We start from the raw sequence: 24,880 nt of genomic DNA on the forward strand, positions 1-24,880 counted from the left end.
GACGCATATGGGCACTATGTTCTTTTATTATGAGCATTATTCTCTTACAGAAACTAGTATACTATTATATAATATAGTATGAATAGTTTTGTCTATGGAATGTCAGAAAATTGTGACCAGTTATAATCTCTTAGAGCTCATGGTGACGACTTCAAATGTCTTGTTTTGTCTGATTAACGGTGCAAAATCCACAGATATTCAGTTTACTGTCATGTATGACAAAGAAAAGTCTCAAATCATCACATCTGAGAAGCTGAAACCAACAAAAATTCGCAATTTTTGCTTAAAAAATATTAATTAATTAAACTAATTACATTAATTTCCATCATTTTGTCTGGTGACCCTTTGGAGAGGCCTGATCCCTAGGTTGGGAACCATTTGACTAAACTAGCTAACTGTATATAAAGTAACTAGCTGCACTTGATGCTTCAGTATTAAAAATGTACTCTATTATACTTATTTAATGCAGACTGAGTACTTTTACTTTTATTATTTCAAATAGATGTATCTGATAATACTTCTGTGCTTTTACTTAAGTAGGATTATAAATGCAGGACTCTTACTTGTAATGGAGTATTTCTACATTGTGATATTGCTACTTTTACTAAAGGATCTGAGTACCACTACACAGAGCCAAAGTTGACGTTGAAATTTCTCAGTCCAAAAAATATATGCAGTTCACTGTTAAAGAAGACTAAGGATGCCAGCAAATAAGCAAATAATCTAATGATGTCATATGTAATATATTAGTCAGGGGGGCGAGATGAGTTTCTTTTGCCATTTTGCTGCGAATACTTGTGTATTTTTACTTGTTTACGATTTTTCATGCAAGATTTTTACTTGTAATGAAGTGTTTTTACATTGCTGTGTTGGTACTTTTACTGAAGTTAAAAATCTGACCACTTTTTCCACCACTGCCTGCTGTGAAATAACAGTAAACGTTTGCAATAACAATATAAATGTGTCACAGAATTTAATGCAACACGTGTTTAACTAGAATGAACTATTTTCATCACAGAACGTGAACGCAACATTTAAATCCCTCCCCGGATTTGACAACACGCACGCACCTTCTGCTTGTAAACAGAAGCTCACACGTGACGCCGAGAGCCCGAGCCGAATCGCGCGACCGTCCGTCCGCATTGTCTGCGAGCGGACAAAGAGCGACACCGCGAGCTTCTCTTGAGCGCGAGGTGAGCTGGGCAGGTGTCATGACAACCGTCGTTATGAAGACGTTTATATCGCAGTTCGCTTCAACTTCTTCGTGTCTGAATCCCGAATCCGACCGTTTGATGGGAAAACGACGCTAGCTGCGTTTTTCGGCCGCTCGCACACAGCTGGCAGCGGCTAAACAAAGCTGGAAAAGCCTTTGTTTCACCTTTTATAACGGCTAATCCCTTCAGCTACGCTAATTTTTTTACTTTTATAGCTAGCTTCTAACGTTAGGCATCGTCAGCTAACGGTAGATAGCCGTTAGCCTCGACATCACATCAGAAGCTTTTTTTTTTTTTTTTGCTAACGTTTATCTGTTCTTTTTTTTACTGGCTGGATGAGATGTCATTCACCATGGAGGATAACTTGGAGTCCGGATGGGTGTCTGTTCGACCTAAAGTCTTCGACGAAAAAGAGAGGCATAAATTTGTTTTCATCGTGGCCTGGAACGACATCGAGGGAAAGTTCGCCATAACCTGCCACAACAGGACGGTGCAGAGACGGAGCACTTTTCTGGACCCGCTGCTCGACTGTAACCCCGCCGTCGGCGCCTCCGTGGCGGAAAAACAAACAAAACGTCCCGTCGTGTTGAAGACGGATGAAGCGTGCCAAGCCGGTAAAGTTAGACCGAACTGTGTCCCCAAAGGAAAGCCGTCAACAAAGGCTGTTGTTGGGGAGAAGAAGTCAAAAATATCCGACGGCTCCTGGGATGTAGTGACACCCAGAGTGATGGATATCGACTTCCTGGACGCCGTGGATGTTTATGATGATGCAGACGCTGGGGACAGTGATAGCAGCGGCCGAGAGGACTTCAGCTGGGCCGGGCTGTTTTCCTTCCAGGACTTGAGGGCAGCCCACCTGCAGCTCTGCGCCGTCAACTCGGACCTGGAGCCGTGTTTACCGTCGTTCCCGGAGGAGCAATCCGGCGTGTGGTCGGTGCTGTTCGGTGCCCCAGGGGTGTCGCAGCGGGAGACGGACACCCTGTGTTACCAGCTGCAGGTGTACCTCGGCCATGCATTGGACACCTGCGGCTGGAAGATCCTCTCTCAGGTGCTTTTCTCCGAAAGCGACGACACCGAGGAGTACTACGAGAGCCTGAGTGAGCTACGACAGAAAGGATACGAAGATGCGTTGGAGAGAGCCAAAAGACGCATGCAAGAGGTGAATAACTATTCTATAACAACATAGGATATGAAAAGACGGGTTCACGTATTTCCAAGTCTGTCTTAAATCAACAGTCAGGTGCCCAAATTAACATTGAAATAGGTTTTTCTTTCCATAATCATTCCTCCTGTTAATACTGACCATTAGAAAATCCCTTCACATGCACACTGAAATGTATTTAAAAGTTATCTGAAGCTAATATGAAGCTTCAGCTGTCCAAATGAGTCAAATCAAGTAGATATCTTAAAACGTTACAGTCGTTTTAGTGCCAAAGTCCCTCTCTTTGTTCCTTCTTTACTTTCACTGCAGCTCAACAGGAAAACACTGTCTGAGGAAACACAAAGAGGGAATTTGATCCTAAAAAGACTGCAAATGTAGCAGATATCCACTTGATATGACTAACTCAGACTGCTGAAGCCTCATATAAGCTTCAGATAAACTTTTAAATGCATTTTTGTACAAAATGACTGTGTGGAAACACACTGTGCGGATTTTGGCCTCCATCACCTACATTTAAAGCACATTTGAAGTGGATCTTTTAATAGCCAGTATGAACAGGAAGAGTGATTACAGCGAGGAAAACTCTCTCAGTGTTCATACTGACACGTGACTGTTGTTTTAAGACAGACTTGAAAAAGCGTAAACCTATCCTTTAATCTTAGCCTTATATTACATGGAAAGGCTTTTTTTTTTTTAAACCACAAACTGATGAAATCCCATACGGCATGCAGTTTTCAGAGCATAATTGTGCCTCATGGTCTGCTCATTCTCCTCCTCTTCCTTTGTCCCCACCTGTGATCTACCATCTGTTGCTGCACGTTCATGGGCTTGAAATATGATCCGGTCTGGCCAGACACCAAACCCCAGTTGGCTGAGCAGTTGAAGGGAGTTACGTAGAAACACAGCAGAACAATTAAGAGGTGGAGTCACAGAAATGATGTGTCACCACAGCTGTTGAGATTGTTTCAGCTTTCTCCAAGACAGCTGAAGACTTTATAATTAGCTCAACAAGCACACGAGAAGCTGTCGTGTATTTTCATTCATCTGTGTGGCATATTACCTAGTTTTTTTTTTTTTAGAGAAAATCCAGCTAGAGCAAGCAAGATACTCCTGCAAAGTCTAGATAAAACGATGGTCATGATCATAGTCACCCTGCGAGTTTGAGATGAAACAAAGCCCCGGGCGAAGTCTTTCACCTCATCTGTTGTTTTGTTCAGCTGATTGACACACAAAGCCCAAACAACTGGGTTTGGGCCAAGCAGGAAGAAATGACTTAATCTCAAAATATCTCACTAGTTTATATGTGACAGAGCTGATCTAGATCTACTGCTACTCATTTAAAATGACATAGATGATCACATAGTTTTGGCCTAATCTAGTGTACAAAATGTAGGTGGATGTTTAGAGTTTTCTTGATTTCCTGCTGCAAGTACTGACTGTACACTTATCAAACTGAGTGGTAAATAATATGTGTAGCTGGTAAAATCTGTAAAAAAACAAGGGTGCACAAGGGTGGTAACAGAGATCAATTTATGTGTCTTACTGCATGTCAGGAGGGTACGATGGTGCTAAAAATGGCCCAAATTATAGACAGCAGTAGAGCTGAAGCTATTATTAGACCGACCTGTGGGTCTGGACCTCTACAATGTGTCACAAGATGATTGCACAGGTAGGAAATGAGAAAAAATGTAATTCTGATGCATGAAATTATGTCTCTTTTTATCTTTATTGCAAAATACAGTGGCTATACCTCCTCATGCATACGAAAAGTATTCAAATTAAATAATCTGAGAAGTAGAAAATCCCTATTTGATTGAATTGGTTATAATTTACCCCAGGGACACCTCGCTACGTCCATCATATTTTGCAGTGGGTCGGTGTATGGTATAGACATGCAGCTGGTGAAGAGGGGTCACAAGGGGACATTTCTTTATATTCAGAGGTCACAAGCAGAAAAAAGTTTGGGAACCACTGGATGACACAATTGAGAGAAAATTAATCAGTAACTACTTTGATAATTGGTTAATTGTTTGTCATTTTTAAAGCGAAAACGTCAAACATTCTCTGCTTCCAGATGTTAAATGTGAGGATTACTCACACACTTACTTTTTATCCTTGTAAATTGAATATCTTTGTGTTTTCGACCGTTGGTTTGACAGAACAATTAGCTTAAAGACGTCATCTTTGGATCTGGGAAATTTTTGTTTTTTAAACATTTTACATGCAGACTCAACGATTTGTTGATTAATCATGAAAAAAAACGAATCTATAAATATAAATAATCGTTAGTTGCAGCCCTCGAAAGCGGCAGAGACAAAAGTGTCTTCATATGTTCTGACGTGTAGTTGTTTGTGAAATGTGTTTTTAATATTTTGTCCAACATATTTACATATATGGAAGAACACAAAATTAGAAACACATCACAGTATAATGCAAACCAGCTCAACCCCCCAAACAGTACTGCCTCAAACCATAAAGACTAATCAACAGCAGTCTGACACAGTGTCAACAACAACAAAGGTAGTATTCCTTACAGGACTTTTTTTATTGGATTGCACGTGCTTCCTTGATAAACTCTGAATGGAGGTAATATAATAAACAGAGTGCTGACTGGGTCCCAGTAATCAGGAAGCCGTAGTCCAGATTTAACAGCCTGTTGAGAGAGGAAGAAAAAAAGGACACGTTTTACTTTTTTCCGAGTAAATCGAGAGTTTTACCGTATTTGACCTTTTGAGATACAGCGATGTAGTTTAATCTAATGTCCCTCGTTCATCTCATCCCTAACGGTTGCTAAAATGAAGACGAGACTCCAGACTGAGATTAAAATATAATCTGATTAGAAGAAAGTACAAGAAGAGGATTACTTTAAGTTGCTCACTGGCCCTGGAAGAAGTGCCCATTAGTAATCATTAGTTATGATTAGTTGGTTAATCGATTAGTCGTTTGACAGATTCATCTTTTTACGCAAAAATGCCAAATATTTGCTGCTTTCAGCTTCTCAAATGTGACGATTTTATGCTTTTCTTTGTCATACACAACAGTAAACTCAGTATCTTTGGGTTTTGGACTGTTGGTCGGACAAAAACAGACATTTGAAGACGGCACTTTTGACTCTTTTGTAATTTTTGTAAATTATAATGTGCTTTTTTTTTTTTTTTTTTGTACTATTTTCAGACATTTTATGGACAAAACGATCAATGGAGAAAACAATCGGCAGATGAATCGATAATGAAAATAATCATTAGTTGCAGCTCTACTGTCAAACATCCTCCCTGTATACTGGCGATGGTGTTTCTGGGACCTCTGCTGTGGTTGTGTGGTGTGTACGGAGCAGCTGGAGACTGAAAATCGCTGCTTACTCTTATCACAACTATGCAGCCCAAATCTCAACACTGTTTGTGATGATAACTCAGCAAAATATGCAAAAGCATCGACTCGTGGTAAACACTGCACAGATGTAGGCCATCCGTCTGTCAAACATTGACCAGAGACTTGCAGTTTTTCCTGATCTGTGGCTTGTTAAACAAAATTGGGCTGACAGCTTGTCCACAGTAAACCTGACACGTTGCAAACTAGTAATTACACTTGAATGGCTCCGCTGAGCTCTTTGTAGTTGTTCTCGGGTAATGATGATGTAATTCAAATGAAAACTGACGAAACAGTTGAACGTGCTATAAGATAAACCTAGCATCTACAATTTCCTAGTGCAACATAAAGCCTGCAACTAACAATTGTTTTCATTAGCTATTAAACAGCTGATTATTTCCTCAATGAATCCATCATGTGATCAAAAAAATGTCCACAAGTTTATCATAAATTCATCACAAGTTCCCAGAACTCAAGTTGACATATTTAAATATCTGTTTTTGTGCGAACCAACAGTTTAAAGCTGTCATGGATCGATTAATTGATTTATCGTATATCAGCTCTTATCCACATATATTTCAAACTAGTTTCCTCTCTCTGTGTCAAGTCCTCGAGTAGAATAGCAGAGGAAGACATCTATAGATTTTTAATGGAGAAAGTTGGCAGTGAGTCCTGAATGGAGTCCTGTTAGTAATGTTTATAACATGAGATATAAACAGTGACTTCATTTTTCTATTCTCAGAACACACCTGGAAGTTACAGCAGCTTGTAAATACATGCATATTATTGTGTCCTTGGTACAAAGATGCTCTTTCTCCCTGTTTGGGAAACTTGTGGGCAAGAAATTCAGAATCAAGGTGCATGGTTTCAATCGCTAGTCTGCAACGATAAGGAAAATAAACAGCAACTATGCTGATAAGTGATCAATCATTTCAGTTTTTTTCTCAAGCAAAAGAACATTTGAACACGCAACAAACATTTTGTGGTTCCAGATTCTCAGATATGAGGATTTGCTGCGTGTTTATATGATGAAATATTTTTGTTTTCTTTGGTTTTATTAAACAAGCAATTTCAGGATGTTGCTTTGGGCTCTGGGAAACCGCGATGGAGGGTTTTTCACTTCTTTTTGATGTTTCTTAGACTAAACAGTTAATCAAGAAAACAATCAGCAGATTAATCAGTGAAAATAATCGTTAGTTGCTCAAACTAGTCGGTATTGTGTTTATTTTTGTTCAAGTTTTTGCCAGGGGTGGTTTTCCAGTAAAACTGCAAGACTGAGTCGCTGGTAGATAACAGAGAGTCAGGCATTTAATGTGTAAAAGAATGAAATTTCCCTCTGTGTCCTCATCCAGTGACTTCTTAGGCTTCCTGCTTTGTTGTGTGATCATAGTTTGTGTTTGTCATGGTGAGAGTACATGTTATCCTCCCATGCAGCTGTTGGATTAGTCTGCCATACTGTAGCTTAAAATTTGAGCTTTGTTTGTGTACATTACATAACTCACATTTGGGGATTTTTTATCATTTTATGTGACTCACTAACACAGAGTTATTTTGCATTAAAACTAATATGTACACAACACAATCGAATGACGCCAATCGATCACGTCAGTTTGCTACAGGTACCATTACTCCTCTTGTGCATCCCTACGTGTGATATTTATAACACGACAAATGAGAGAAATATTCCTTTAAATGTCTGTGTTGCATGGAAAGTTTTAGACATTGTGGATTAATTGAAGAATTGCCTGAAGGATTTCTTGCAGTCAGTCTTAGTAATGTTGAGTCACAGGTGACGGCAGGTCTGCAAAAAACTTTGTCATATTAGTGCTATATGTGGGAACGACTACTGGAATCCCATTTTGCGTTTTACGGCTCCTTAACAGCATTCAGTGTGAAATTAACTTTTTAAAGAGAATGTCTGCTCAGATCACAGTCCGGGTGTGTTCGTCCTGTGAGATACTTCAATTAAAAGGCAGAGAGAAAAGTCCTCCAGCAAGACCGAGCAGATTTAGCACCGACAAACTGGAAGAGTTAGTCCTGATTGCAGGGCTGGAGTGGCTCTTCTACAGCTCGTATCACTAGGAATGTCCTCTAATTATGCACTCATTGCAGTCCTTTCTGTAGACTTAACAGCTAAATTTAGGGCATAATCATTCATGTGTCGGTGGCGTCTTTATGTTAGATTAGAAACGTGAGAAATGTGCACATTTTCATCCTTGTAATTCTGTCTTTTCAATGACAAATAGTGATTTTATTTGGAAAAGCAGAAAGCTAAATTTTAAATAATTTAAATTTAAGAACAGTTGTGACACCACATTTGCTGCTTTTACTAAATGTAACACTAATAAAAGCAATTATAAACCTGATACAACAAAACAAATTATACATGAACTATGTGAAAGTACGTAGAGGCAGTTAAAAGGAGGCTTTTGACTGTAGACCAGAACTTTGGACGTCCAGAAGAACTCCGACAGGCTGGAACAGCGTTTATTTAGTTCCTGGTTTAGTCCTAACAACAGAGTTATGTACAATTTTGTGATGTGTCACCCTTTTAATTAACTAATTTGCTTGGAAACATTAATTTTGATGACAGAATTTTGTAAATGATAACATGATATGATAATAACATCATGATACAATTTAGCCAACGGTCGATAACAGAGCTGCAACGATTGATCGATTGAACAACAATTAATCAGCAACTGTTTTTAAATTGAAAAATCGTAAAAGATTTGATGGTTTCAGGTTTTTAAATGTGAAGATTTGGTCTTAAATTATAGTTAACTGAATAATTTTGGGTTTTGGACTGTATGTCACATTGTGCTCTAGGATATTGTGATAGAAATTTTTCACTTTTTTCTGATGTTTTATATACCAGTTGATGTACATTATACTGACCCTGCAAACACTCAGCATCACAGCAAACTCTATCAACTAAAGGTTAAACTTATGGCTGCAACTAAAGATAATCATTTGGTCTAAAAAATGTGAGACAAATAAGAAAAAAATGCTCATCACAGTTTCTTAAAGCCCAAACTGAGTTCTTATTTTCTTCAACCAACAGCACAAAACCCAAAGATTTTCAGTTCACCATCACTCAGGACTCAGAGTCGAGAAGCTGTGAGAAGTTGGGACTCGGGGAATGTTTGGCATTTTTGCCTGCGATTTATCGACTAATCGTTTGGGCTCTAATTAAGACAAGTAATCCTGCTGCCTTTGAAGTGCAGGCTCAGCAGCTCACACACCAAGCAGTCACGGGCTGTCTGGCTTTGTGTACTTCATAGACTATCATCCATGAATAGATTGGACTTTGGAAATAAAAACTACAGCAGGAAATAAAAATGCTGCATTATACAAAAAAACAGTTCTGCCCTCAAAAGGAAACAGTAAAAGTAAAATTCATTCCAGTGTTTGTGATTTCTTCATAAACCGTGCGGCAGGTGGAAATGAATCCTACGTGTCGTGTATTTGTAAGAGAAAAAAATCTAAGCTGGGTGTTTATAAGTTAAAATAGCACATGCCTAGCTCATGCCCAGGCAGGAGTCGGATCATTTAGCCCAGGGGTTTTTCTGGCTAGCAGTGACTGCAGGGGCAGGGAGTCGGTGTACGCTTGGCCAGTGGTTACCAGGGAGACACAGACCCAAGGTAAACAGTAGGAGCAGTGTTCGAGCTGAATCGTGCAGTGTCTATCCCAGTCCCCAAAGTGGAGGGCTTTGGAAAACCAGCCTGGATTTAATATAAGAGTCTCTATTCATATCTATAGCTCTTTCCAGAGAGAAGAGCACTTTATTCACCGCTTTGGACGAAGATTGGGTGGTGGCACATTTCAATATTATGAGGCAGAAGTGAAGTAGAAGTATTGTCCTTTTATGAATTGGAGCCACTGGTTTGTGAGAGCCGGGAGATGAATTGTATTTGTGTGTACAATAGCTGTTTTCATAGCGTTTATCTCAGGAACAATGCAATGTCTGTGGATGGTTGGACATATGGTATGAATCAGCAACAGTTGGGGCCAATTTATTCCTATTGTACTACACTCAAACAATGTATTTTATGGTATCATTTCTGACCACACACACCCGTGCGGCGGCGCTCACACGTGCATGCAGAGACTTTCTCACACTCTTTACGTAGCTCTTTTAATTAGGCTTGGATTTTTTCCTTTAGCTTTGAAAGAGCTTTTGTTTTGGACTCCTTGTAATCACAAATTAGTCAGTACTTGTACACTAGCGCTACACACGAAATGTGTTTTCATTGTAGATTGGACAATGTTTCCTGGTACTTTATCAAAAGTGTCATTGTTGTCATTGAATTTACTACCCAGGTAGATGCATTCAAAGTACAAGTCTCTGTGATATCTTTATTTTTCTTATCATAAAGACCAAAACTAAGTGAATGGATCCTACTTAAGTTATTGTTTTGATTAATCAGTGACTTGTTTGGTCTGTAAAACATCAGAAAACAGTGAAACAGTTCAATCTAAATACCCTAGAGCACAAGGTGACGTCTTTACAAGTCTATAAAATGTCAGATAACAGTGGGAAATATCTTCAAATATCTTGTTTTGTACAACCAACAGTCAAAACCCCCCAAAATATTCAATTTACAACGATATAAAAACACAGAAAAGCAGCAAATCTTTGCATTTGAGAAGCTGAAGCCAGGAAATTTTTGCTTAAAGAACAACTAAAACGATGACTAACTGATAAATCAACTAATCATTGCAGCTCTAATTTACTCCAGTTTGAGTAATGTTTGCTAAAAACTTCAGTCTACAGTCTCTAGCTGTTTTAGCAAAATATTTAGCCTCTATTAAAAATCAAAGTACATATTTATTACTCGTTTTAAAGATTTACATCTTCAGTAGGAACCAGAGCTTTGGGCTGAGTACCACAGACAGGCTGAGGGGAGTCGGAAAGAACCGAGAGACGGATTTAGTCTTTGTTTTTGGTCTTTTAATAGGGTTTGTTGACAATAAAAAAAAAAAACCAGAACAACACCAGACTTGTCCTTTAGCGTCGAAGTGGAATATGTTGCATCTCGGGGGATATCCGCACCAATTACCCAGCTACATGTTTCTCTCTTTTCTGTTTTGTCCCAGGTGTTGGACAAACACAAAGCCATGGACAGCATGGTGGAGCTGCTGCAGATGTACCCTGAGGAGGACGAGGCGTATGCAGAGCTGCTGGAGGCAACGACTCAGCTCTACCACTACCTGCTCCAGCCTTTCAGGGACATGAGGGAACTGGCAATGTTGCGCAGACAGCAGATTAAGGTAACACACACACACACAGACACACACACATAGATACAAATACCATCTGTTTTACGGCTTGATTTTAAGTAGGGTTTAGACCTCGCTGTAGCCGGCTAACTGCTCTGTCCTGAAACACACTTTTGACTCGTGTCAGAGTGACTTTATACTACACGTTACTTCACCAGTTACAGCATTGTTTTTGTGGTTTGGTGGTTTTAAAAGTCAGGGTTAGTGCTGGGATACAAGCCCTGAACCACTGCATGGTAATGTCCTCCATTGAGCCTGCCCTTCCTAAGCCCACTGTAATGACATTAGCATTAGTTGCTGAGGCTACGTGTGGAGATGATGATGGTGTAGTAGCTGGTCTATGCTGCCTGTAGCTTCGCATCTGGGGGCTGTGGAGGACAGAGGATCAGCCAGAGAGGCTTTTTCTCCCCCCCCCCCCACCCCCTACCTCTCCACCCCCCCACCCAGAGCGGCTTAACAACCAGTGTAAGTATTATTACAGCAGCCACTAAACCACTCAGTAATTCTGCAGCCTCAGCACACTCTTCTGTTTTCCACACTCTTTCTTCACTCCATCTTTGTTGTTTCCCTTCATTAGAGGCTTGAAAAGGGAAGTAAATCCATCGACTAATCTCTACTGTCTCTTCATGGTTCAGTGCTGACAATAGGTCAATAGGTCAGAGCCCTACATGCTCCTCGTACACTTGAGAATGACAAACATTCAGATTTTTGCAAACTACAAATAGAAAACTCCATATTCCAACGACAGAACCAGATTTATCTATATAATCACATCACCCAGACTTGATGAAGGATGTCAGCTTCTGTCTTTGTTGACGTGCAGCCTCGCCGCCGATAGCATCAGCCGTGGGCGTTTTTAATGTATGCTCTCCTTTTGTCGTAGGTGTTTATAAAAGCTCGCTCAAATCACATCACACATGGAAATCGCTGACGAGAAACAGCCTTTGAACTTAAAGTAACCTCTGCGCACAGGTGTGTCCATTCCGCATAACTTCACGAGTTGCCAGAAACTCCGTCTGACTCCGAGGTGGAGTCCAAATCCAGCTGGTCAGACAAAAAAAAAAACACACACACACACACACACAACAGAGAAGAAAGGGTGCCAGTGGCAGAGAGAGGAGAGGCAAAAATAACAAGCTTATCCAGCAGTAAGAAATAGCACGAGCAGAACTTTGCCAAAATCTGTGTCTTGTTAGCCTGAGTGTTCGGAGAATTCTTATCACGTCTGAGTCTGACTGAACTGTGCAGCCTGTTAAACCATGTGTGTAACATATATAACATATATATATAATATGTTTGATACTATTAAACGCCTCACATGCTGATGTCTTTCCCTCTGTCTCTCAGACTCTCTCAGTCATTGTTTTGTTGTGAGTACTTCCCCTTCTCTGAACTACATTTCTCACACAGCATGCTTATCCAGCACCGTCACTAACCAACACAAGACAGTGACTGTGGGTGTGTTTCATGGGAGTGTGTATTATGTTGGTATTTGGGACGTTGGGCGGATGCTGATCTAAGTTAAGAAATTCCTCTGAATCAACAAAATTTATATAGTCTGGAAATATTTCATCTTTCTGTCAACAGATCCAATAAAAAAAAAAAAAACACAGCAATGAATTTATCCAAATAAACACATTCTGCAAGCCTGATATATTTTATCCCTCTGTGCAATGGCTCCATTGTTGTCCAAAAACTAATAAAAAGGCCTCAGTGAGCGGCTGTGTGACATGCTCTTTCATTACCATAAACACACGCTCTGTAGTTTATTTTTATTCAGTCGGAAATACTCACTTAGATCACCAAATATGGATTAATCCACAGCCCCAACAAATGCTCTTTACTCCTGTTAGTCATGTTTGCTGAATGCTGCAGCTGTTTTAGGAATTATTTAGCCTACTTTTTTTTTTTTTTTTTTTTTGTATTCATGACCTGTTTTTAAATATTAACCAGTAAGAATGAATGAATGGGACTGAGAGCGACAGACAGTCTGGGGAAGTTGGAAAAGTTTTGAGAGAGGACTAAAAGGTTGTTGGTTTTTGTCTTTTCATGGGTTTTGTTGACAATAATAAAAATATAGGAAAAACACCGGCCAAGTATAACAATCCAGCTGATATTTATAAAAAGATGCTAAAGATGTAACACAAATTTATACTTGATGATTTGTGGAAAATGTAAAAAACTTCCCAGAGATCTGCCTCCTTTCTATGCAGCTTTCCGTAAAGAAAGAGGACACGTTTAGAGAGGATATGCTCGGACGGTTCAAGTGAGGTCAGGTGTTCAACCTCCTCCAAACCAATCTGCTCGTTTCATTACATTCTTTGCGGAGCTTCCTGAGAATCTGAACTCAATATGATGCCAAATTTTCCAGCCCTGCCACCTGCTTCCCTCCAGGGCAATCCAACGGCTAAAAACAAAGCTGTATGCAAATGAATCCCTGATACTGGCACAGGCGGTTGGTTTCTCCCAAACTGATGAGTCAGGGGATCGTGGAGATTCTCTCTGCTGTGAAGAAAGGGAAAGAGAGAATGACTCGGGGGAATTAGGACACAGGACATTTACATACAGTTTGCATCCTACCCTACTGGTTGATGATGTCGCAAAGGTGACGTGAAGGAGACGGGGGCAGCCGGCTATCAGCCGCTCGCTAGGATTACAGCCAATTCTGACTTCATTTGCAAGTGTGAACATGACACGTGTGAGGTTGTTGTGAAGCCGCCACAGTGCCTCAAGCTACGAGATATGTTGTAATAAACTTTTATGAACTGGAGTTGTCAGTCTGAGGATTCAGACAGTACCTGGAATGTTTTACAGAAGAATATCCACATGGTTTTTGGAGTTTATTTCTGCAAATGTTTTCTATTTGAATCGAAAGCACCGGCTTTACTGAATCAGCGAATGAAAGAGCAGATGGGCAGGTGAATGAACGATCACCTGAATGAACCGACAACAATGGGTGTCGAGTGTTTGGTGAATGGTGCATTGTGGGACGGCCCTATTGCATGTCGGGGGGGGGGGGGGCGCAGCGTGTGTGGTGTCCTGTTGCCTGGGAGGTCAGAGGGCAGCCATGAATTAGAAATGTGGCTTCTCTCCAACCTGTCTGAGATTGTGCCAGTTACTGTTTCACACCGACCGCATTATTACACGGCAACAGTTGTCATGGTGGTTCCTTACACACCTGCTGCGCTAACCTCCAGCTGTTAAGCAAATTTTACACAAATTTTGGAATATCACGTAACATAATATGCAAAATAGATACAATTCCATGATCCGCATTGACGTGAATAGTCTATCAGAATGTTTTTATTGGGTTATTTTATTATTAGGATGTGTGCACGTAGACATAATCACAACAGATTTTCTAATTAAATACACCATAACTCAGCAGAAAGTACTTTTACATCAAGAGTCTCATGTTTTACCCGTAAAGACTCGTGTTTTAATGCTTGTTGTTCGTCATCCGTGATGTGAAAACGTCAGATTCCCACAGTTAGAGAAAGAAACAGTGTGGTTATAAAATCCTAGCGCAGCACAGAGCGTCTCTCCTGATTGGCTGCTGTCAGCCGAAGAGTCGATCACACCAGACGGTAGAGCGTCTGTAGTAGTAGTAACATTCAACACCGGAGCAGGAAACAGAGTCTCTCTGCTCTGCAGCGTGATGTCCTCTGTTTCCATCACAGTTATATATTCAGATCATTTAGAGACAAGACTCTGTAAACATTTACAGCCTGTCACGGTCTCACGCTGCGTTACTCAGATAATAGTGATGCAGCTTAAAAAAAAAAAAAAAGGTATCGATTCGGCTTCTCAACTGATGCATCAATTCATCAGCTGCCCTAAAATGTACTATATGGAATAAGTAATCAAGTAATTCATTAAATACACAGTTCAATCTATCAACCACTGGTTTCATGAGTGAAAGATGAAGGACAGACAGATGTTTACTATGATCAACAGCTGATAATAACATCACCTGTTTTTAAATATGAATTCAGCAGTGTTTTGCATCTTAAATGATAAGGCTGATGTTTTTCTACATTTCTACAGTTCGGCTGTCAATATTTTCTGACTTCACTATTCTGTCTCTGTGTTCATTGTTTGTTTTATACTGAAGATGTAAATCAGTAAAAATGTGTCACAAATGTACTGTGTATTTCTTAAAAGGTTCTGTTCATAAAACAGAGGGACACTGTAATGTTTAACATTCCTTAATTAAAAAGAAGTAAATAGTCCATGTGTTGGAGACTATTTTCAGAGTTGGATTAATGCAAACCTGCTGCTCCAGAGTTTATTTCTGGCAGCAGGAATTAGATCATCATCATCATCAGGCTTTAAAACACTGATTAGAGGGATGAATTCATTGTTGGTTTTGGTCTTTTCATAAGATTTGTTGACAAAAAAAAACAAATTAATCTGCAACAGTTTTGGCGATCGAATAATCATTTTAGTCAGTAATTAAGCAAAAATACCAAACATTTACTGGTTTCAGCTTCTCAGATGTGATGATTTGCTGCTTTTCTGTGTCATACATGATGATGAACTGAACTTTTTACCATTTTATACACAACAATTGTCAGAATAATCAAAAAAGAAAACGAATGGTAGTTGCAGCCCTGATCCTAGTAGCCTTGTGAAACTAAGCAGAGTGTTTTAAATCCATCCGTCCTCCACAGCAGCCTGATAAAGACTGTGTCACTCACATAGAGGCCTTTACATGCTATTTTAACCAAATGAGATAAAGGCCACCATGACAGAGTGGATGCTGTAATCCCAGCACTTTGCCACGGGAACTGGCGTCACTTCTATTTTCAGTCTGTCACGTCTGTGTTTTGTCACCGACAGCTGTTCAGCAGAGGTGTAAAGAGAAGCCAAGCAGTCAGTTACATCCTTTCCCCCCACTGCCTCCAGAAGAGCAGTAAAAAAAAAAAACCAAGTTGTTGGCTGGTTTGGAAAAAGAGGTGAAAAAGAGGTGAAAAAGAGGTGTAAAAGAGGTGAAAAAGAGGTGTAAAAGAGGTGTTAAACTGGTACTTGTTTAGTTTGTTTACATGTATTTACAGACACTCCAAGCTTAACACAACACTCTAATCTCAGGTTATGTTTGGTGATACTTTGAGTCCCTTTAAATCTCCTCAGTCTGTCTCCTACTGTACGATTACGAGGAGCGATGGATGAATCGTCTGCAGTGGCGTCGTAGTGTGTCGTTCATGACGCAGGGATTAGATCGGGAGTTGAGTGACACCAGCAGGCAACAGTCGAGCGGGAAATCGCTTTACCGAGTGACAGATTAGAGAAGACAGAGCTGATATCGGTAGAGATGATTCTCCCCGTGATATTCCATCATATCATCCTGTCTTTTATTGTGCAATCTCGGGCTGGAAAAGTGATATTTTGACGTGTGCATTTCTCATAGAAATATGTCACTTTGCCTGTTCGCAGAGCAGCTTTACAGGTTTATGTGAAACCTGCTAATTCTTCTCACAGTTCTCAAAACTGATCTTCTTTTTCTATGTTTTGTTTGCCGCATGTTGAAATTGAAATTTTATTTATATTTTAAAATAACTACACAAACAATTTGGAATAAAAAAATAGAAAATACATACATACTCGCACATTCCTCTTTAATCATATCGTCTTTCTTTCATTGCCTCTTGACATTAGTTTTGATTGCACTTCTTCTTATTGTTTCAACAAACTTCAGCTGCACTGGAAAAAATGTTTTGCATAAAACCAGTTAAACAGACTGTTCGTAAAGAGACAACTTGATGCAGAGGAGTTTTACTGATTCGTCGCGGAGGTTTGCAGAGACAAAGTTAACAACAACAACAACATGCAAAGAGGTTATAAAAGAGGTTTAGTGTCCCAGCAGGCAGTGTGACATGTCATCAGGTCTGACTGATCTGCTCTCAGAGACATTTGGGGCTCTGCGGGTGTTAAAGTTTGGACCCTGCTCTTGTCTTCAGAGGTGTTCACATGCATGTACATACTGTATCCTTTCTGTTGAAGGATGTTTAAACAATGAGGACACAGCTAAAAGGAACTTATGATTTTTTTTATCTTAATATTTTCTTTCTCTCATTCCTGAAGTGATTTTTTTTTTTTTTTTGTTTCTTTCTGTCAGACTTTTCTCTTTCTGGTCTCTGACGTAATCTCTCCTCCCCCACTCGCTCCACGTTTCACCCCAAAACCACTCCCTGTTCTTGTGCCTCACGTGCAGACACACAGACACACACACACACACACACACACACACAAAATACAAAGCATGGCTAACATAAATCAAGGTCTTGTGAGGTTTGTTGGTGATTACTATGGTCCTGTTTATTTTAGAGCACCTACACACATCTGTTTTACATTGAGATATTAATATAGGACTTTATGTGCACGAGGCGCCTCAGTGGGAGTTGATCTGTGTGTACATTTTGTTCCTTGCACTCTCTTCTTTGGGGGGGTGGGGTGTAGTTCTCAGTCAACACCCAGGACAGGACTCCACGTGGCGCTGCTTTTTCCCCTTTTCTCACTCTTTTCACATGGCCTGACACGAGCCGGTGAACTGTAGAAGGAATGAACTCTGACATGTGGTTTTATGCCTCCTTACTGTGTGAACTCAGTTTTTTTTTTTTGTTATCAGAGAGGGGTTTTTCTTGTAATTTTAGCCCTTTATTTGTTGTTCCAGCAGCCCAGTAGGACACTGGGTTAGTGTCACTGTAAACATAAACATGCACATGCATGCCCACGGTCTCTGCTCACTATCACCACCATCTGCTGTAGTTTGCTGGTATTACAGAGCACTGAAGTTGAATGATCTTTATTCACTGAACTGTGTTTCATCTGCTGATGCAAGTAGGTTTGACCCGCTTTAACAACCTCCCGCTCGACCCCATCAGATCTCGCTGGAGACGGAGCGCCTGGGTCCTCGCCGTGTGGAGAGCCTGAGGAAAGAGGACGAGGAGTGGCAGAAGAAGGCTCACACCGCTGTACTCTCCATACAGGACCTGACTGTCAAGTTCTTTGAAACCACAAATCGAGCACAGAAAGGTAAACACGGAGAGGAGGAATTTCCTCTGGTTTTGCAACAGCGTGGGACATTGTCTCTTCTGTGAACTTTGAACCTTTGTATTGAATGTTTACCCAATAACAAAGTGCAGTCAGCAAACCACATAGAGATCATTTCATGTCTCCAACCTCTCACATGCTCTCTCTTCCGCCTGAGGCGGTTTAATCCTTCACACTGTGAGGAAACACGTCAACTAATAGCTGTTCAGACCTAAAATAGACTTCACTTGTCTGAGTTTTCAGTTGAAGCACTTGTGCATTTTTCTAAAACACTGCTTTACACATGTACGTATGTATTGCAGCTCTGTATGAGCGGATGCGTGCTGACCAGAGGAAGTTTGGCAAGTCGGCATGGGCAGCAGCAGTGGAGCGCATGGAGCGGCTGCAGTACGCCGTCTCCAAAGAAACTCTGCAGCTGATGAGGGCCAAAGAAATCTGCCTGGAGCAGAGGAAACATGGCTTGAAGGAGGAGGTAGAACACGCCGTGATACACAATAATACTACTCACAAGATGTGGACCAACATGTGTTTGTGTTACTGCCAGATTGTGTGTGTTGTTTGTCATAAGCCACCATGACAAGACTGAGGTACACAAACACTCACTTTAGGATATAGACAAGTTGAGAGAAGAAAAAAAAAAAGAAGCAAGATAATAGCTGTTAAAAATGACCTCATGGCTCAGGCATCCTGAAATGGAGAGAATAACATCCTGGTGCACAACAGTGGAAATGAGTCACTGAGAACGACTGCAGGGGTCAAATGTTTGCTGTACTTGTGAAAATAGATTAGAACTGCAGTGTACCTGCTCTGTGAGAGAACAGGAACGCTGCTTAACAGTTTAATTTCCACTGAGTTCACTCATACTAACAAAATATGCTAAATGTCAGTTAGAGCTGCGAGACACTGCTACACAGATGAGTCAGCCTTCGGTGTTTGGCCTTTGGTAGAATAACACAGTCATGTGGCTGTTTGTTGTTGTTGTTGTAGATGCAGAGTCTGCAAGGTGGAGAGGACGCCATGCTGCGTCTGGACCAGCTGGAGGCGCTGTACTACGAGTTGCAGCTGCAGCTGTATGACATCCAGGCAGAGGTGCTGCGCTGTGAAGAGATGCTGCTCACTGCCCAGCTGCAGAGTCTGCGCAGGCAAATGACAGGTGAGCATAATGCTGCCCCAAAATATGTACGCATGTAGCTCATGGACTGTACAGTAAAGCTCAACGTGACAGACTCAAATGTTAAAGAATAAGGCTATATTTTTCTTACTGTCAACACACTGATCTACTTATAAGTATTGTGTGTGTATCCAAAGCTCTGTGCCGTAGACCTCCGTTGTTGCCATAGAACTATTAAAAACAATGAGTCAGTGAGTCACACCGCTGACCGAGGTGACATGTTCCTTCATTAAGAAGAGTTTGGTCACGTTAGTTTGCTTAGAAACGGCTCTAAAGATTAATAACAGCGATCACGTTTTCAGTCTCTGGAGAGTAGTTCTGTGTAAGATAGACGCCACTGAGCACGTGCGGGAACACGGTTTTATTTACAGTGCTTTGTTCCACATATGTAACAGTCAACTGAATAAAACGAGCGAATTGAAAACATCCTAATGGGCACATCAAAAATGGAAAAAATAGAAACAAACAGTGTTCTCAATTTGTGCTTTTAAGAGCAGCTAAACAAAGCAACACAAACTGTGATCATCAGCTAGTTGGTTAATAGGTAAATCTGTACGAGCAGCTTTTCTAACTGCGTTTTGATGAATCTGTTCTGATGTTCTACCAGAGCGACAGGATGAGGTGGTGTACTATGATGCCTTCGAGAGCCCCGATGCCATGAAGGGCGTAGAAGACCCCGCGACCTCGCCGTCCCCCCTCAGAGATGAAGAACTCAGCGTCCTGCAGCAGAGGACGCGACAGCTCGAGGCTCGCAGAGGACGCATCACTGCCAAGAAAGTCTACCTCAAGAACAAGAAGGTAAACGCCGATGATTGACGAGTGCAGCTGTCATCTGTGACATGTTGAGTTGAGTTCGGTATCTCATCTATGTGTTGTGTTGTGTTGTAGGAAATTTGTATTGTCAATCACAACCAGAAGATACAAGGAAGCCAAGCTGACGGCAGCTCTCTGCAGCCACTGCAACAGGTGTGTGTCGACACATTTATCAGGTGTTGGTGAGCAGCAACTCAACAGGAGCTGAGTTTGTTGGTGCAGATTAATATTAAACATAAGAAGCATTTGCATGTGTTTAGAACTATTAATTTATTTTTTCCTTGTAAATCTCTTCGTTCTCTTCGTGATCATTTTTTTTTATCAGTGCTTTATAAAAAATGTTGTTATTATAACATAAGGACTTTGTTGTTTCCTGTAAAGGGAGGAGAAGCTGAGGAAGATGACGAAGCCAAGCAAAATGCCAGAGTGAGTCAGGAGAGGCAGAGAACTCTGGACAGACTTCGCAGCCTCAAACAGGTGGGAGCTCAGACATTCCCTGTGTGCTGTACACAAAAAAAACCAAACAAACATAAATCACAAAACACCACAGAAAGCCAGCGGTGCACCGGTGGCGCCATGGTTAAGGCGCATACCAGATAACCACAACATCCGTGGATTGACATTGTCACGTGTTTTACTGCTCTTTCCCCCCACGTGTTTCTCTGCACTGACTCGCAAATAAAGACAAAAGACCAAAAAAAAAAGAAAAAAGCCAGTCAGGTAAAACATTGTGACTCATAGTCCAATATTTAGTGATACTGATATTCACTTGTTAATAACTCACAACTGCAACAAAGGGCCGAGATGTTTATGATTTGTTTTCAGTTTCCATCCACAAGTTAAATCCTACAGAGACTCTCTAAAGAGACATGCACAGTATCAAAGTCTCTGTTCTTAAACATGAAATAAATGATATCCACTCATAATAAACAGCATTATCATAATGATTTGGTTCCCAGTCATCTGTAAAAATATGCACATAATAAACTCAACTCTGTACACAATGTTTAACAGTCAGTTTTGGCCTTTAAAAGAATTTATAGCGGCTAAACTTAAAGCTACTGAGATGCTGCCTGGACGAGCTAGTAGTGACTGACGCGTTAGCCGTAAAACAGTGAAATAAACAGTCCAAACTATCTTCTTCAGGCTTTACAGGATATTTATTACTCACCACACAAGGATCTTCATTAGTTGATGCAAGAATCCACTGCAGCAGTCCATAAATCATCACAAACCCATATAAATGTCACGTTACAAGACTTTGTAGTGTTCCAGGCATGACGCTCAAAAACTGTTTGCCTCTCGTCTAGCAACACCGAACACCTGACTGACTGTGTCTGTAGACCACAGCGCCCCCTGTGTACAAAGTGCTGAACTGCATCACATCACATAAGGAACCTTTGACTGAATCCTCGTGTCATTGTTGACTTGTCGACTCTCCACACAGCGTTATCCCGGCCAGGTGACTCTGAAGTCCAGCCGCTTGCGTCTGAGTCAGGCTCATCCCCGGAGGAGAGCGGGACAGCAGCCCAGCACCCAGGCGGCCAGCGTCCAGACCGACTGCATCTCCGACCTCCCAGAACTCTCCGCTCCTCCTCCACCGGACGCCTGCGGCTGCGAGAGCGTCTCTTTACCCACGGTCGAACTCGATAATCTCGACTCTTCACCTCCCTTCCTCTCGCTGCCTCCTCTCTCATCTTCCCCATCTATTCTCTCACTGGGTCCTCCTCCTCCGCCTCCTCCCCCACCTCCCCCGCCTCCTCCTCCGCCGCTTCCTCCCTCAGAGGACCAGCAGGGCGATGGGAGGGAGAATAATCCCGCTGACGGCTCAGTGCTGCAGCTTAAATGCGAGTCTGAATCCTCCTCGCTACCCCTGGCTCCGTTTTCCCCTCGGTTCTTCGACAGCAGCCAGCTGCTGACGGCGAGGAAGAAGCTGAAGAAGACGGCGTCTCTGGACTCCTCGCAGTGGAGAAGAGGTGAGGATGAAACCTTAAGATATACTGGTGGTAACAGCACCAGTAAGTAAACCATTTAGAATCTTGTAAACCAGTGAAGCTAACTGTCGTGTTGTGTGTGCGTCCGCAGCGAGCTCCCCCATGGACGAAGTACTGGCTTCTCTCAAACGGGGAAGTTTCCACCTGAGGAAGGCCGAGCTGCGCGTCCTGGCCCCCGACCCGGACGACGACAGCAACAACATCCTGGCTCAGATCAGGCAGGGCGTCAGGCTCAGGAAGGTACGGACCCGGCCGGAGCAGCAGCAACACGCCAAGACCTTCCCCCACTCCGCCGACGCTTTGACCCGCAGCATCCACGAGGCTCTGAGGAGAATCAAAGAGGCTTCACCAGAGTCCGAGTCTGAGGACGAAGGCCTTCCGTGCACTGACTGGGAAAACTAGTTTGGCTTAATGGAAGAGTTAAACTTTCTCTTTCATGGACGCGTGGAGCCAAAACGAAGAGAAAAACGACCCGAGTCGAGCAGACAAACCAGGGTTGAATCCCCTGCAGATACCTTGGTGCAATTTGAACAAAAAAAAAAACCTTCATTTTTTTATATCAGAAAACTGCTCAGAGGTATGTTTCGTTTTTTTGTTTTTTTTACATACTTCTGCGTGTTGTTTGTAAAGACGGACCACTAATCTTTTTTTTTTTTTATGTCGTTGCTGTGGCATTCTTGGCGAGGATACAACCTCTGACCTCTCATTATGTCTCAGTCCACACGTCGGAGTCGTACTGTAGTTTGCTGTGATGGGTTTGTTTTAGGAAGTGAGTGTTTGTTTTTTTTTTAATTTTTACATTCCTCTCACTTAACTCTTCACTGAATCCGTTTGCTCTACACTTTCACATTACTCGTACTGTAATATTTCAGTGCTGAAAGACGTCTAAACGTGTACACGGAACGGAGACGAGCTGTCACCAAAATTCATGGTTTTCATTTTCATCAACGTGGTGGAAAGAAATCAACCATGCTTTTTTTTTAGCATTTTTTTACTTTTCAAATGATATCTACATAAATAAGAGTAAAGTATGATATAACAAGAGGAACAGATTTTGGAGGGAGGATATAAAACTCAAGTTTAAATCTCCGTCGTCTAGTTCAGAAGTTTTCGGATGCAGTTATTTACGTAAAAACTTCTTCTTTAAGCCATAACACACACACACATGTTTTTAGATTCAGATAAATATCATCACCTCTAACATGAGCATGAATAAACGTCTAAACGCTCCGCTCATAGAGGCGGAGGATAATCTCCCAGGTTTGGTTGTTAAAACTGGGTGGAAACAATTAGAGAGTTTAAAACATGCGGTTCACAAAACGTAAGGGACGTAGGTTTGTCAGCGGCTGTTCTTCCTGCCGTTCAAACAACTACGGTGCATTTAGAAATCCTCCAGACTCCAGCAGGCGGAGATCTCCGATCGTCTTGTATCACGAGACTGAAACGTCCTAAATCTGCTTTAGAAATCACAGGAAAAAGTATCCGTCAGTATCAGAGTACATCAGTTGGTACGATGCAAACAGGGACTGATAAAAGCAAATTCAACACACTTTTAACGGCACAAAAAATGTAAACAAATATATCGACTAAAATCCATTAATATTAACCTTATTTATGTTGCACTGATTTATAGAAGTTTATATTCCTGGATCACTGACACTCTCTGGAAGAAACATGGAGAAAAAAAAAACTAATTCATGCTCTCAACTTTTTGGCTGTAAAAACTTTTGCGCTCCTGCAGATGTCAACCAGTTCATAAAAACTCAACATACATACATATATACAGTATTAACAGTACACTTATACTCTCTTCATTGAGAACGCTTCCTGCTGCCTCGGATCCAGCTTAGATCAATAACTGATGTCACAGGAGAAACATCTTCATCACTTTCTGCTGACTGAATGTTTGGTGATCTCTTAAAGAGGAGAACAGGTTAAATTAGATAAACTGAGAGCACAAATTAGTTGTTTTTTTCTCTCCATGACTCCTCCCATCCTCCATACTCCTCCATCCATTAATATATGGATATTTCCAGAATCTAAAACTGGTTGGGTAGATGTCGGGGGGGGGTCACAGTGTCAGACTAGTTTAACAGGCTGCAGCTGATAGAACTGCAGCATAGATATACATATATATATAATATAATATGTCAGGATCAGATCCAAATAAACGGTTTACCTGCAGCTCAAACAGCATCAGACCTTCAGCCGCTGGACGTTAACGAACATTAACGACGTGAGAAGAAGCAGCTTAACGATACAGAGATTTTTCCAGACGTTAATGAAACCGTCTCTGGAAACATCAGCACACAAACAGCTGTTTGAAGAATTATTGATAAATAATTATCTGCTGTGCGTCCTCTACTTGTCCTCTTCAGACGATGCTGTTAACACCAGGTCAGTATTTATGACACTTTTATATATATTTACATTTATATTCCAGAAATATAAATGATTACTTGATTCTAGCTTCGGTAGTCAGATGGATATAATTTAATATTTTAATATATATGAATAAGATTCCCCCCTTAATGAATTGTAATTATACTGCGTTATTCCCTGCTGTTTAATTACTCTTAAAAGACCTTGAAAGTGTTTCAGAAGGATTTAAATCGATTTAATGGAGCTTTAAAATGATTCAGCTCTAATCTAATTAATTTAATTTTCAATTACAGGTTAATTGTTTAAGTCGTTTTTCAAGCAGAAACTCAAAAATGATCCGTATGCTGCTTTTGTCTATTTTATATCTTTGTAAACTGAATATTTTGGGGTTTAAGATTGTTGGTTGAACAAAAAAAAAAAGACATTTGAAGATGTTTTCTT

General features: G+C 41.0%; 1 protein-coding gene across 1 annotated transcript; it reads left to right on the top strand.

Moving 5' to 3' along the window:
- The first annotated feature begins 969 nt into the window (after positions 1–969).
- Positions 970–23,730, top strand: jmy (junction mediating and regulatory protein, p53 cofactor). Its single transcript, XM_044332767.1, has 10 exons — positions 970–2,373; positions 10,844–11,017; positions 17,911–18,061; positions 18,382–18,551; positions 19,067–19,232; positions 19,858–20,048; positions 20,139–20,216; positions 20,445–20,540; positions 21,511–22,039; positions 22,149–23,730. The coding sequence occupies exons 1-10, from the start codon at positions 1,555–1,557 to the stop codon at positions 22,457–22,459; spliced, it is 2,685 nt and encodes an 894-aa protein (XP_044188702.1). The 5' UTR covers positions 970–1,554; the 3' UTR covers positions 22,460–23,730.
- The last annotated feature ends 1,150 nt before the right edge of the window (positions 23,731–24,880 follow it).

The sequence above is a fragment of the Thunnus albacares genome, chromosome 18 (genome assembly GCF_914725855.1).
Source record: "Thunnus albacares chromosome 18, fThuAlb1.1, whole genome shotgun sequence".
In the NCBI taxonomy this organism is placed as follows: Eukaryota; Metazoa; Chordata; class Actinopteri; order Scombriformes; family Scombridae; genus Thunnus; species Thunnus albacares.